The 13,620-nt window shown below is 39.7% G+C and overlaps 1 protein-coding gene across 2 annotated transcripts; it reads right to left on the bottom strand.

Annotated features, from left to right (window-relative positions):
• Window positions 1-1,564: 1,564 nt before the first annotated feature.
• LOC115043403 (transketolase-like) lies at window positions 1,565-10,542 on the bottom strand. 2 transcript variants are annotated; one of them, XM_029501833.1, is made up of 14 exons: window positions 10,436-10,542; window positions 8,851-8,968; window positions 8,578-8,691; window positions 8,380-8,477; window positions 7,366-7,557; window positions 7,045-7,163; window positions 6,700-6,896; window positions 6,393-6,557; window positions 5,141-5,297; window positions 4,537-4,667; window positions 4,348-4,431; window positions 4,121-4,214; window positions 3,604-3,726; window positions 1,565-2,696 (listed from the first exon to the last, which is right to left on the bottom strand). In XM_029501833.1, the coding sequence occupies exons 1-14, from the start codon at window positions 10,540-10,542 to the stop codon at window positions 2,509-2,511; spliced, it is 1,887 nt and encodes a 628-aa protein (XP_029357693.1). In that variant the 3' UTR covers window positions 1,565-2,508. The 2 variants fall into 2 exon arrangements, with proteins under 2 accessions (XP_029357693.1, XP_029357694.1); XM_029501834.1 differs by lacking the exon at window positions 8,578-8,691 and having other exon boundaries at window positions 10,436-10,521.
• Window positions 10,543-13,620: the final 3,078 nt, after the last annotated feature.

The following is a 13,620-nucleotide window of genomic DNA, read 5'->3' on the forward strand; positions in this document are numbered from 1 at the left end:
TTTCCATCATGTCGTTAGAAAGAAATTGACCCATTCATATTTTCAGTTTATAAGATAGACTTTGTAATTGTTTAAACATCTTTGTGTTGTATTTTCAGCACTGATGCTGCCATCAATTTTTGCTGTGTTTTTCACCATAGCCTTTGAGATTGTGGGAATTGTATCTGGTGAGATTAAATTTGTTTTAAAACACCAATATGGTTCTGTCCTGTTTTCACCATAAGGTGCTCCTTTTTCCAAAATATTTGAGATGGCTCACAATCACATTCTATTTCCATCAGACCTGCCAGCTCATACAAGAAGATGTAAAGGCCGTCCCTATGAAAAAAGAGGTGGTTAAATTTTTATCCCTTTAGTGTGTGCACTTGAAAATGGGTGTGATTTGTTCCTTCCAGCAGTCAATTATTGGCTATAAACAAACTAAGCAAGAATACCAACTAAATATGTGATGAGGATGAAAAAACTGATCAAGCATATCTTCATTATGTTGAGTTATTAGTTTTTCGTTATCTACTAATCACGTACAGTATAATTTATGGTGCTGTGACAGTGAATCTTTAAAATTGTGTTGATAAATCTTCCACAAAAAGAATCAATCAATGACATCATCTAAGGTCCAGTTATAGTTTCAATAGATTCATACTGTATGATAAAGTAGGAAATTATAATAAATGCCAAAACCATATTCTTCATTAAAATTAACCCGATCTTTTAACTTTGTAGATGTTTTCTGGGGATTTGGTTTCGCATTTTTTGTGGCCATTCTGAACCTCAACTCTTATCATGGTAAATCCACATGACCCTCAAGCATATAACATGAAAACCCTTGGAAAAATTGTATTTTGTGCTTGAATATGCTTCTTTTTTCCAGTCTATACACTGTCTTATGGCTGTGGAATCATAATATTTGCTGTTAGAGGTGCAATACGGAAATACTGCTCTCTAAGGTAAGGAGGCGAAAAAAAAAAAAGGTAATTTGAATTGTGTACATCGTTCTGAAAGATTAACAGCCTAAGGGTTGAATTCATTGATTCTTAAACCCCTTGGAAGTCAAATAATATTTGTATGATCTATAAATGTCATCTGCTTTTTTTGGACAGGGAGCTGTAAAGGCGAAAACAACATTGGCGGTAAAAAGCAGTTTAGAGGTTTTTCAGATGGTGAAGTTTCAGGCAGTGATACTGCAGTAGGCTACTTACAAAGTCCAAGATCAGAGTGTGACTGAACTGTAATAAAGAGATGATTTCTACCATGAGCCACGTATGTTTCCATGGCAGTTTTATATAGGCAGGTTGATTGTTGAGCTAGTTTCTTGAGAAACTGCGTTAGTGACTGCATGAATAAACAGCAAAAGAATCATTGAAACAAACAATACAGACCTGTAAAAAGAAATAATACACGTGTTGTTGTCAGTTGTGGTTGTGTAAATTAAATGTTCATGTACAGATTCCTGCGCATACATTCTGCCATGTTTGAACCGAATGCCAACACAAATTCAGAGACTATTTTGGATGCTCAAAGTCAAATGTAGAGGCTTTATTACATTAAAAGGTACATACAAAATTTCAAGTAGCAAAGAAATGATCTTGGGTTCACAAGTCAGTTGTAACTTTACCTTCATGGTCACAGCCAACCACTTTCTCCATCAGCACTAGAAGGACCTTTGACTTATGTTAAAAAAGAGGATTTTACTGTCCACATAATGATTATTGTCACACTGGTAGAAAGGTCCAACTGCACAGCTAGCACAAATGAACACAGATGTGTGAAGAAGCTTTATGGTCAGTTGCTTAAGTCAATAATAAAAGAAAGTGCTGAAGAGAAATGATATAATTCTTAAAACTATAAAAGTTGTTATTGTGCTAAGATGTGATTGCGGTTTTGTGTGACTGTTCTTTATGACCTACATACATTTGTTTGATTTTTTTTTTTTTTTTTGGCAGGTTACTACGAACAAAAACTTGGCTAGCTTCTTTATCTCACTGCTATCATGGTAAATACCCGCTGTAAAACTGCCCCACCCAGTATTAAGAGCTACGTCAGAATAATAGAAAATGTTGCCAGATAAATGAAATTAATCAAAGGCAATATAAAAAAAACACACACAAAGGCCTACTATTTGTTTTGGGTCTGTTTATGGTTGTGTTTTGAATACTTTTTTATTAAATTTTTTTACTTAACCTTTATAGTTCCATTGAGATTCAGAATCTATTTTACAAGGGAATCCAATACTGAGTTGGATCCATGACAATGCTGAGTTGAGGATTTATGTGTGTGTTTGTATTTGTGAATCTGTTTTTATCTGCGTGATGTGATGGATGCATAAAAGAAAGGTATATGTGGAACTCTACTTCAAAGTGTACAGCACAAAATCACATTACTTTAATACACACTTAGGGGCATTCACAGTGAAGGATTCAAAGAGTTGGGTCCCGTAAAGCAAAGATCATACTATTTATCTAAAACTGCAGGAGTGTGATCAGATTGATGGGTGGGGCAGGAAGAAAGTTACTTGGCATTGGTAGAACTGCTGAGCATTTTGCGGACTGACTGGGCAATGGCGTCACGATCAATACCATAGATCTTGAGCAGCTCGTGTGGTTTGCCACTGCGGGGAACATGGGACACAGCCAGATGATGCAGATTGAAGCCAGTCTCGTTGACCGTTGCTGAACACACTGCCTCCCCAAGGCCACCTGCGGATTAGCAATTTATAGTGTTACAAATAAAGAGGGAATATAAATGTTGTTTGAATGTCAGAGGACGCCGGGCTGCCTAAAAAATGTTTGCAGTGAAAATAAGAGTGTGTAAACATAGAGCACAATATGTACCAGTGGGTAACTGTCAGGGTCTCTATTAACGTTTCATATTATCATTAAATATTTTTCACTTCTAATTTCAATTTTATGAAGTCAATTTTTGCATTTTCTATCAAATTGGTGTCAGAAAACAGTCCTAGCATTTATCCAATTAAAAATTTAAGTTGTTTTTTTTTTTAGTTTGGCAGTCATGCAAAGTTTAGCTAACTAGCTGGTTGGTTAGGAATTATGGTTCACCACTGACAAGTATGGTACAAAGAAGACACAAAAATATTACAAGTGGATACGTATCCAATGAACCATGACCGTCTCAATCCACATGTAAAACTGAAGGACTCAACATCAGACTGACTGCAGTTGCCAAATATCCTTTGTCCAGTCAAGTCCATACCATCACCCACCCCCACCCTCTTTAAAGGCACAGGGTATGGCTGGCTGTGCTATGTAGGTCACAGTGAACCCCATGGGCACATACTCAGTTAAGGAAATCTGACAGCACTCTGCCTCTCTGGCTCTCACACTTACAAAATGCACCACAACACCAATACCTTGCCTGCACCAAGGGCACACAACAGCCAGCCCTCCACTCAGCCAATAAGCAAATGCCACCACATTGCGTCTCCATTGCTGCACCAATAAAAATGTGCCACCGCAGCACCCAAGGATACGGACCAATGACAGGGCCCCAGATGCATTATGTTGAGATGCTAGTTGCTGTTAGGTTCACAGTGCTCATACAATATGCAGAAGTTGAACAGCATGAGCAACTTTTATGGAAACATACCTTCGTAGTAGTGGTCCTCTACAGTGAGCATTCGACCCCTGGTGGCACGTGTGTGATCAATGATGGTTTTGACATCCAGCGGTTTGATTGTGAAGGGATCAATGACCCTGATAGAGATCCTCTCTGGAAAATCAGTTATGTAGGTGGAAAACAGCATATGAGAAATCAAAAATAAAACATAACTGATGAATTAGAAAACCAGGTTTACATTCATGATTGGTGTGATCGATTCATTCAATCTTACAGGAAGAAGACAGACTTTTGAAGCTTTATTTAAGCTTCTGTTTCTGACATTCATGATCAGTGCTGCCGTTGGTTACACAGAAATATAAAGTGCTAACAGCTCAGATTTAAGAGCCCGGTAAAAGAATTAACTAGAGACTACAGAAAATCTTTTTTTATATGGTAAATAAATGTGACACATTGTTATCAGTAGTTGTTATAGTATTAGTTTAAAAATAAATTGTTAAGTCAGCTGTCACATTGATTCAGTTTCCTTTCTTTCAATATGCTTTACCTTTCTTTAAATGTTCAGCTGCAGCCAGGGCCTCATGCAAAGTAACTCCAGCAGCCACCACAGTCACCTGGTCATCCTTGCTCTGGTACACCACCTGGAAAGGAGGAGGTTATATCTATGGTTTCATTTTACATGAGGACAGAGCTTTTGTCCCTTAGTTTATGTGTGTGTGTTTTTGTCATTTTGTTACTTTCTTACTAGCTTTGCAAACATAAAGACTGTCTCACCTTTGCCTGGCCAACATGGAAGTCCTCGTTGCTGTTATAGATGATGGCACTATCTTGGCGGCTGGTACGGATGTAGCAGACACCCTGTATGAAGGGGCAAATGACCACAGCTAATAGCCTCTGTCATAAAAAGGTTATGTTCCTTTGATACTGTGGGGGTGCCAGGAGAGTGTGATGGGTTTGAGGTACCTTCGTGATGGCAGCTAGTTCGACAGCCTTCTCCGTTGACACACCATCACTTGGATAGAAAATGGTTGCTCTAGGAAGTGCCCTGAACATAGCCATGTCCTCGAGACCCATCAGAGAGGGCCCTTCCTCTCCTGAAATGAGCATATTTATTTGAATTCATCTAACCAAGAGTCAAAAAACAAGTTCTGGACAGGTTAGGTGGGCAGGTTTATACAGATATAAACAGACATTAAGCCAGAACCTGCATGCAGTGTACCTTCACTAACAGAGGGACACCTGGTTCCCTTCAGACAGCTTCCAGGGCAGACAGGAAGGGAGAGAAAGGGGGGGTTTAACACTAGCTGTAAGGTCAGGGACATAAGGAAAGCACAGGTTTAGTGGGAAAGTGAGAAAGGATTGAAACAAAAACACATCCACAAACAAACAAACAAACACACTTGATCAGCATCAGGGATATTGTGAGTAGGGTCTGAGAATCTGGGAGCTATTGAGTGCCGGGCTTCAGTGTAAAAGAACGAAATAGATTTTTGTGAGGGTCTGTAAGTTAAGGAGTTGCTTGAGAGGGATTGTGGTGTGTATGGCTCCTTAGCCAGTGTTTACTAACCAGTGGACAGGCCACAGTGGGAGCCACACAGGTTGATGTTGCTTTCTGAGATGGCTGCCATGCGAAGCTGGTCATAGGCACGGGTAAAAAAGGATGCGAGAGTACTGGCAAACACAACATTCCTCTCACGAGCAGCACATCCCATGGCAACACTGACCTGGGAAAGCAATGTAATTTCTCTTAGTAACTCTACAAGGGCACACGTGATTTAACATTTCAGGGTGTGCTAAATTATATTGACACAGGTCACCTGCACTTTATCTCAAAAAGATAAAAAAAAAGGGGGGGGGGGTAATATTTGTGGCACAAGCCATAGTTCAAAGCTTCTTTGAACCAGAGACCATGCTAAATAGAGACCCATGAAAAAAACCTTTCCACAAAGCTCTGGAGACTTTTCCCCATATGGGTGGAATCAGTGGCATACTTTGTCTTACAAATAATTTCCTCTGTCCTGTCTGTGAAAATCTCCTCAATCCCCCAACTTCTTATACTCAGACAGGGCCAGCACTAAGAATCTGTGAAAGTTCAGATGTGATGCTAGATACATTTTTATACTTGTATATTTTATATACAATTCAAATGAATAATTGACTCACTAAATGGTATAATTTAACTGTTTCACTCAAATGCATATTAACATATTAACATAAACATTATCAATAATAAATCATATAATTGATTTTTTTTTTTTTTTGTCAAACTACTTATTTAATATGCAGTGGATCTTCCTTCAGCCACCCACATTGTACCCCTCAACTTTTTACTTTTCTCATGCATTCAGACAGATGGTCCCATTTTCTACACTGATTAATATTTCATTTCTGAATACACTTGTCATGACTGCTTATCATCATGCACACACATGACCTATATTGGAGTGAGTTAATGCTGCAGTCTCACCGCACAAATAGCATTTGGTCACTGCTTATTAATCTAAGGTTGGATAAATTAATGAGTAATGCAAAAAAAGGCCCTGGCAAACCATTGGTGTCAACAGCAGCCACACTGATCATCGTTGAGCTTTTTCCCCATCTATACATTAAGAATAGCAGGTCGTGTATAATTAAATCACACAGACTGTGGCTCACAGCTGTGAGATGGAGAGCTGAGAAGGAAAAATTTACTCAGCAAAATCACCACATTAAAGAGACAAAGGGATGTTTCTTTAGTGTTTTCTAATAAATGAGAATGTTTTACAAAAAAAGATAAATAGCTTTGTTAACAAAAATATGTTATTCATGAAGGGCCATACCATGTTTTGCTGTGCAATGTAGCACTCGACAAAGCGGTTAGGATGCTCATTCTTGAAGATCTCTGAGTAGGTGAGGTTGTTTGTGTCTCCATCAAGGGCCACTACACGTTCATTGTAACGACCCAGTTTGGCCAAAGCCATCCCATATGCTTTCCGTGTAGCAATCTGTAGCATAAAGAAGGCCATTGTTAAGATGCATTCATTCCTTTGCTTCTGTGGTGTCTGTGGCCTTGTGTGTGTGTGAACATACTTGAGAAAGGAGAGGGAGGATATGAATGATGTCTCTGCTTGTTCCCAAATAACAAACCTTTTCTCCAGCCTTATAGCTCGGGGCACTGGGCATCCTGATGTTTCTCAGGCTCACTGGTGGGGAGTCCTCGATGGGAGCGGGTGGGTAAAGATGTTTGCTGCTGTTCATGATGCGGCTCTGCAGATCCTTCATAACCATTTCTGCCATGTCTTTGGGCAGAGGTTTGGCATGCCAGCCTAGCTTATCTTCTGCAGCTGAAAGCACATAGACATTGCACTGCATTGGCAATCTACTGAACACTAACTGGTAAAAAGGCCGCAGACTCGGGGGATTTTCTTTTTTTTTTACACTTGGAGGTAACCCAGATGGGGAGGAATGCAGGAGGAGTGAAGAGTGAGTTACCTGGAATGCCTTTTCCCTTGATGGTTTTAGCAATAATGGCAGTGGGTTGATGCCGTGGCTGGCACAAAGCCTTGTAGATCTCTTCTACGCTGTGTCCATCAACGATTATAGCATGCCAACTACACACAAACACACAAAGCAAAGCCACACATTAAAACACACATGGAGTAATTTATATGATCAGATGGCAGTTTTTTGCTACATGTTCCTATTACCATCATTTTCTACATATTCTTTCAACACGCCACACATGAACACACACACACACACACATTAACCTGCTTCTGTTGTTCAGCAAATTTCAATCTTAAGCATTATTACCCAAAGGCTTCACAACGTTTTTGATATTTCTCCACATGGTGCTGCAGGGGTGCAGGGTCACTCTGGCCCAGGCGGTTGATGTCCATGATTGCCACCAGGTTGTCAAGTTGATAATAGGAGGCAAATGACATGGCCTCCCAGACAGATCCCTCTGACATCTCACCATCCCCCAGCAGGCAGTACACATGGTAACTGAGGTGGAGAGCAGTCTCTGATTATAACAGTGTTGTGCTTTGGTTGTTTCTCTGTGCCCTGAGACCCAGAAATGGAAAAGCGGTAGAAGATGGAAGGATGGATGGATGGATGGATGCTTCTCTGTGTGCAGGTTGCATGAGGGTGGAGCTATGAGGTATAAGTCATGGTAATAGTGTTTGACAGGGTTGCAGATAGACTGATTTGTTTTGCATTATCTGTCAATTGGTTTTTGGTGCCAGCTGTGACACGACAAAAAACCTCTGAAGATGTGGCTGCTGAATTTTTCACTTTCCTCTAAAATTTACCTCCAAAATGTACCCAACAGATTCATTTAAAAAAAGACAAATTTTTGGTTGATTTTGGTCTCAAATATCACAAGCCATTTCAGTGTAGCTTTTTGGTTTATGCAGGGAAACAGTTTTTTATCTTTCCAGGGAAACCAACAGAATCAGTTCATGATGACTAATTAGCCCTAACAACCTGAGAAAAATAATTGGTAAAAAACACAATATCCAAATGTGATTCTGAAATGAAAACTGCTTGGATGGTAAAAATAACCGTGATGTGACTGCTGGGCTTGTGATTATTAGAGCAGAAGAATTGTGAGAGCAGAGCATGGAGCTGCAGCACACACCCACAAATCTGGAAAATCCTCATTGCTAGACACCGACATGAAATATGACGCTGAGTGAACATTATACTTAAGATAACACAATAATATAGAGCACATAAACACTTAACAATGCTGATAATGTTTGCATTACATGGCAAATTAAGTTTATGTTTTAATACAATATTTTTAATTGTATGAAAGATTACCTGGACTTGTCAAAATATTTTCCAGTGTAAGCCATTCCACAAGCCACACCCAGACCCTGCCCCAAGGAGCCAGTGGCCACATCAATAAACTGCTGCTTCTGAAACACACAGATTAAAGTGGTATCAACAGAAAGTCGGTACACTGGCAGCCTTCCATGGAATGATTCCTGAGGTGTGGTTCAGTACATGATAGCTCACTGGGGTTGGGTGACCCTCCAGGGTAGAGTCAACCTGGCACAAACTGAGCAGATCGCTCTCCTTCAGGAAACCCGTTTCAACCCACATGGAGTAAAGGGCTGGGGCAGCGTGACCCTGTGGGATAAATGATCACAAATCCAACCAAGATTTATAAGGATTAGAAATGGAAACACTGAGGTGAGCCAAGGAAAAGGTCAGACATACACAGATACATTTTAGAAGAGTTGAAAAGAGTGCCTCCTGCTCAGAGCAGTGGGACGACCAAGATCTTACCTTGGACAGGATGAAACGATCATTGTTGATGTTCCTTGGGTCTTCGGGGCGGTACTTCATGGAGTGGAAGAAAAGCACAGACATGATTTCTGCCACACTGCAGCATGATGTTGGGTGTCTGTATGACAGAGGAGACAGTGCTAAAATGAACGCACGTGCACAAAGGAGTCAGCTGTACTCCCATTAAGAAACGTAGACTGTTGCCTCGGTTTCAACTTCAGCTTTATCATTAAGAATATATTAGTTGTAAAAACTGCAGTCAAGTAATACAATATTCTCATTTGAGGCTGTAGATCGTATCATGTTGAAAAATAATGTGTTGTTGAATATAAGTATGCAGAAATGCACATACAGCCTCATGAAAATCTTGCAAGACAATGAGCATGTACTAGTCATTACCTGTAATTCCATGAAATGTTTTTCAGGTTTGCTTATTTCATGCCAGGGGAAACTGTAAACACCGGTATTATGTTTAAAATATTTTTTATAATTTGTGCTTAACGCAGATGCATTTTGTTGAACCTCACACTTGTGTGCTCTAGCCAGTACTTCAGGAAAGGATTAGGACAAAGTATTTTGGCGCACTGATATCAACTTGTGGTTATTCAGCTTTCCCTCATCTTAAAGTCCATCTGATAAAATTACAATATGAGACATTCCAAAATTTACCTTACATGTCAACACAGTTGGAGAGTAATAATTAAAATAAGTCTTACAAGCATGTGATACAACAAAGACACGCTTATGTGAAAAATTGGGTGATATTGTGCCACATCTGTCCAGAAAAAAAACAAAAAAAAAAACAAAACAAAACAAAACAAAAAACAAAAAAAAAAAAAAAAACCCAGTAAATCAGTAATCTGCAATAGAGCTCTGAAATTAAGTAAACTAAATTATTAAAGATTCAGCAATAACAATCCTTTGTCCATTAAAAACACTCACAATAAAATACTTAAATTTGGCTGCAACACATACACCCAGCATCGCACATGGCAGTGCTCTGAAGCATAGAAGCACATTACCTTTCCAAAATCTGAGATGAAATAAAATATTTATCACGTACAACAAGTAAATATCAAATTTTGAAATAGTATAAACAGACAAAAAGCCATTTACATTTTAGCCATTCTTCAGAATGTGAAAATCACCTTAAAAGATAAAATTATTGGATTTGAGTGACAACTCAGGTTAAAATAGCTGAGAGTTATTTTTTATTAACTACACTGGACTGAAAAATAAACAGATTAACTGAAATTTCTGCAACAAGATGAATACTTTATGAATTTAATGTTCAATAAAGGACAATAATAATCATGGATAACTGTAACTTGATTACTGTATTCAGTGGACCAAAGCAGAAGAACAAAGGGAGGACACATTGTTCCTTTGGCCCCTTCACATACATCTCTGTCTGTGAGTGTGTCTATCAGAACATATATCTAGCTCGGGCTATGTGAGTGTTTGTGTTTATCTGGGTATTCAACATTAAATACCATGTTTTGCATGGATTGTGACAGTATATATTGGCACTTCATTTTCAGTCTCTAGTGTTATATGTGAGAGTGGAGGGTCGGTGGAGACTCACCCACTGCCTGCTGCAGTCGTTGCCTTGATGGAGTTGATTCGGAGGCGGTTGGCAATGTTCCTCAGTGCCTGCACTGTCTGCTGGTCAGGTTTGTGGTAATCCTCCATGAAGGCAAAATGTCAAGTTCCACAGCACCAGAAAAAGTGGACCAATTGAGATCCTCTGCAGAGTTTGTGTGTTGAATGTGTGTGTGACAGAGAGAGAGAGGAAGTGTGAGGATTGCCAAAGAGCAGCACCTGTATGTGTGTGTGGTGTGAGAGTGGCTGAGGCAGAGCAAAAGAGAGGGAGCATAGAGGAGAAACTGGATTTATCCTGGTGGGTGTGCAGACACAGAGATGTACACATTACACACACACAGAAGCACAAGCACACTCATACGCACACAGGAGAGGGGAACCCAGTGACGTGGACTGGGTGTTACTGCTAAAAATCAAATGGCCTTCATCCCATTGGCCACTGTGTGACTGGGGTGGTAGAGGTGTGTGTGTGTGTGTGTGTGTGTGTGTGTGTGTTTTCGGGCGGTGGGGGTGGTGGGAAGTGTCTGAGTAATTAGGAGGAGGGAGGTGCACTTCAAACATCTCACCCTGATTTACTTTGACTTGAATGTCTAAACTAATAATTCAGAGCTTGATGGTTGATTGTTCTTTATCATTAATTTGTTCCAAACACCTGATTCTTGTTGCCAAAGCTCATGTCTGAACAGACCGTGATAGTTTTCTAAAAAAGAGGAAAAAGTTCAGGTGAGAATCAAACAACCTTAATTTGCATATTAGCAACTACAGAAACTGAATAAAGCAATTTTGCTAAACAGCAAGTACAAAAGTTCACGTCCAACTGAGAAATAGAAATAAATACATTAACACAAGTTTTGTTTGTTTCATCAAATAGGTTTTTTTCATTCTCCATTTTTGTCGGTGGTTTTCTTTCTGCTTTTCTATGGTATTTAGGTATTGCAGTGTATATTTTACAGCATATGTAGAGCTGCATGAGTTTCTTATCATTTGAATACTTTTGTATAAAGCGTCCTGAGGTTAAAATTTACTTTTGTGACGTTTCTGTCCAATATCTTGATGCTGAATGAGGCTGATGACTCTACAGACCAAGGACATGGTGTTCTTTCTGCAAACAGACCTCACGGACCTGAAATACGGACATGTCTGGACTTAACTGATGAGAGATAATCATAAAATACCTTGATGATAGGCTTAGGGTTAGATACAGTACACTACTGGAGTACTGACGCTCTATTAGTTTTGAGTTTTGCCTTGTAAATGAAAGAGAATGAATCAAATAATTTTCACCAAAGTTAGTACATTACAAATTCACAGTTTGAAATTGAGGATATGATTATACATTATGTTATACATACAGAACAGTAGCTACACCTAATATAATCACAGTTTTAGTGATTTTAATAATATATTTTCAGGTTTTGTCACCTGCCTTTTGCACAAAGAATTGAAAGCATACACAAGAAGCATGGGACAGAACGATGCTTATGGAAAGGGTTGATCTGCCATCTAGGGGGCAATCTTTGATACTACATTTGACCTGTTTTCATCAGTCAGTCTGCAGGAATCTAATTTGAGTGCTGATTGAAAATCAATACATTCTCATTTCAAAACAGAAATAAATTAAATTCTTCACCTATTGTGGTGAATCGTATATTATTAAAAATCACATATATAAATGTCTGGATCGATTATTTAGAAAAAGTGCTGTTATGAACTGAATGCAATTCAAAATCCTCCAGCTTGTCTTTGTTTCATTGCTCCATTTTGAGCTGTCTGTTATTACAGGCCAGTTGTAAACACCAGAGGGCACTGTCTCCACACAAACAACACACAATAGCCACCATAGAAATGGCTTACAAGATAGTTCATGTAACTGAGGTAGAAAAAAACATTAGACCTAGAGCACAGTTAATGAGCAGTGAGGACTTTTAAATTAATTAATATTTTTATCAATAAATGCTAAATTATTTGTGGGGGGGGGGGCAGATGGCAATAAGAAATTAATTTCCTCAGCAAATTTAACAAAGCATTAGCTTACTGAATAAACCAGATTTAGAGCAAGTTCAAGTTTTTAACAACAGAGACAGGAACAGAGGTGTTAGGTGAACTTATGATCGTGGCACGTGGTCTCTGGCATCACTGCTGCAAACTGTCATCTCCATTCATTTCTTCCTCACCTCTTCAGCCATGTGACCATCTCTGTGGATCCCTGCCCTTTGCAGTAGCTCGGAGGTCACGTCCCAGCACCTCCACGCTCACAGCCATGGTGATGCCATCTCACAAACCCGCCCACTGCTCTCCTGGTTCCACCAACATTGTCCTTCTCCCAGTTTCCAGCAACTCCTCTGGGCTTCTGGGTCCTGTCAGAAAGGCTTTCCGTCACAGAGCCCCACAGGTGCCAGCCAATGGTATCCTGGGAAGATCACAGCACGTGATGGTGAGCAGCCAATGTCAGGAACCCACAACTGCACACTTCCTGGAGGGAAAGTACATTCAGAGAGCATGAATGTTTCTATTTTTAATCTCTCTGGCAGAAAAAGAGGAGCAAAGCAACCACTTTTGAAACAATGCCTTAATATATCACAGAGCATGTGTGTGGCTCTCCTGCCACAATGCAGAGTTCAGGTAAACAAATATGTGCTCAGAACTGTTAGACTTAAATGAGTAAAGCGCTTTTAATAGCAACACAAATTTTGACACATGTAAACATGCTCTTTCACACACACACCCTTACTGTACAAACACAAACCCATTTACTGTACCTACAGGCCTACATATGTGCACATCACATGCACTCGTGCATCCTGACATGTGCAGACATACACACTTCCTCACACAGATGAACCCTAGAATATGCTCTGACCCATATGCATAGGATCTCGCTCACACATCCATGGTCTTGCTACATTGCTTTAATGCCAGTTGCTCCTTCAGGCTTGAGCCTTTTCCACTCTGCTCTTATCACTCAATTTCCTTAAATCGCTCTGTAGTCACCATGATGACATAGTATTTGCCCTTCTATCTGAGAGCTGTCTGTCACCCGAAGGCCCCACCCCCTGATAGTGCATGACACAACAGAATAGGATTTATGATTGAATTATCAACAGAGCATTCAGTCCTACAGCTGTTGACAGCTAGGTTGAATGAGCATCCTGGAAGAAGGGGTTTGGA

Source organism: Echeneis naucrates, chromosome 5 (genome assembly GCF_900963305.1).
Source record: "Echeneis naucrates chromosome 5, fEcheNa1.1, whole genome shotgun sequence".
In the NCBI taxonomy this organism is placed as follows: domain Eukaryota; kingdom Metazoa; phylum Chordata; class Actinopteri; order Carangiformes; family Echeneidae; genus Echeneis; species Echeneis naucrates.

Excerpts from the sequence above, each read along its gene's own strand:
- LOC115043403 (XM_029501833.1), bottom strand. The coding sequence starts at position 10,542 with ATGGAGGATTACCACAAACCTGACCAGCAGACAGTGCAGGCACTGAGG. Across the intron at positions 4,668-5,140 it reads CCACTGTGGCCTGTCCACTG|GAGAGGAAGGGCCCTCTCTG; the intron begins GTTAGTAAACAC and ends TGCTCATTTCAG. Across the intron at positions 3,727-4,120 it reads AGCTGAACATTTAAAGAAAG|AGAGGATCTCTATCAGGGTC; the intron begins GTAAAGCATATT and ends CTGATTTTCCAG.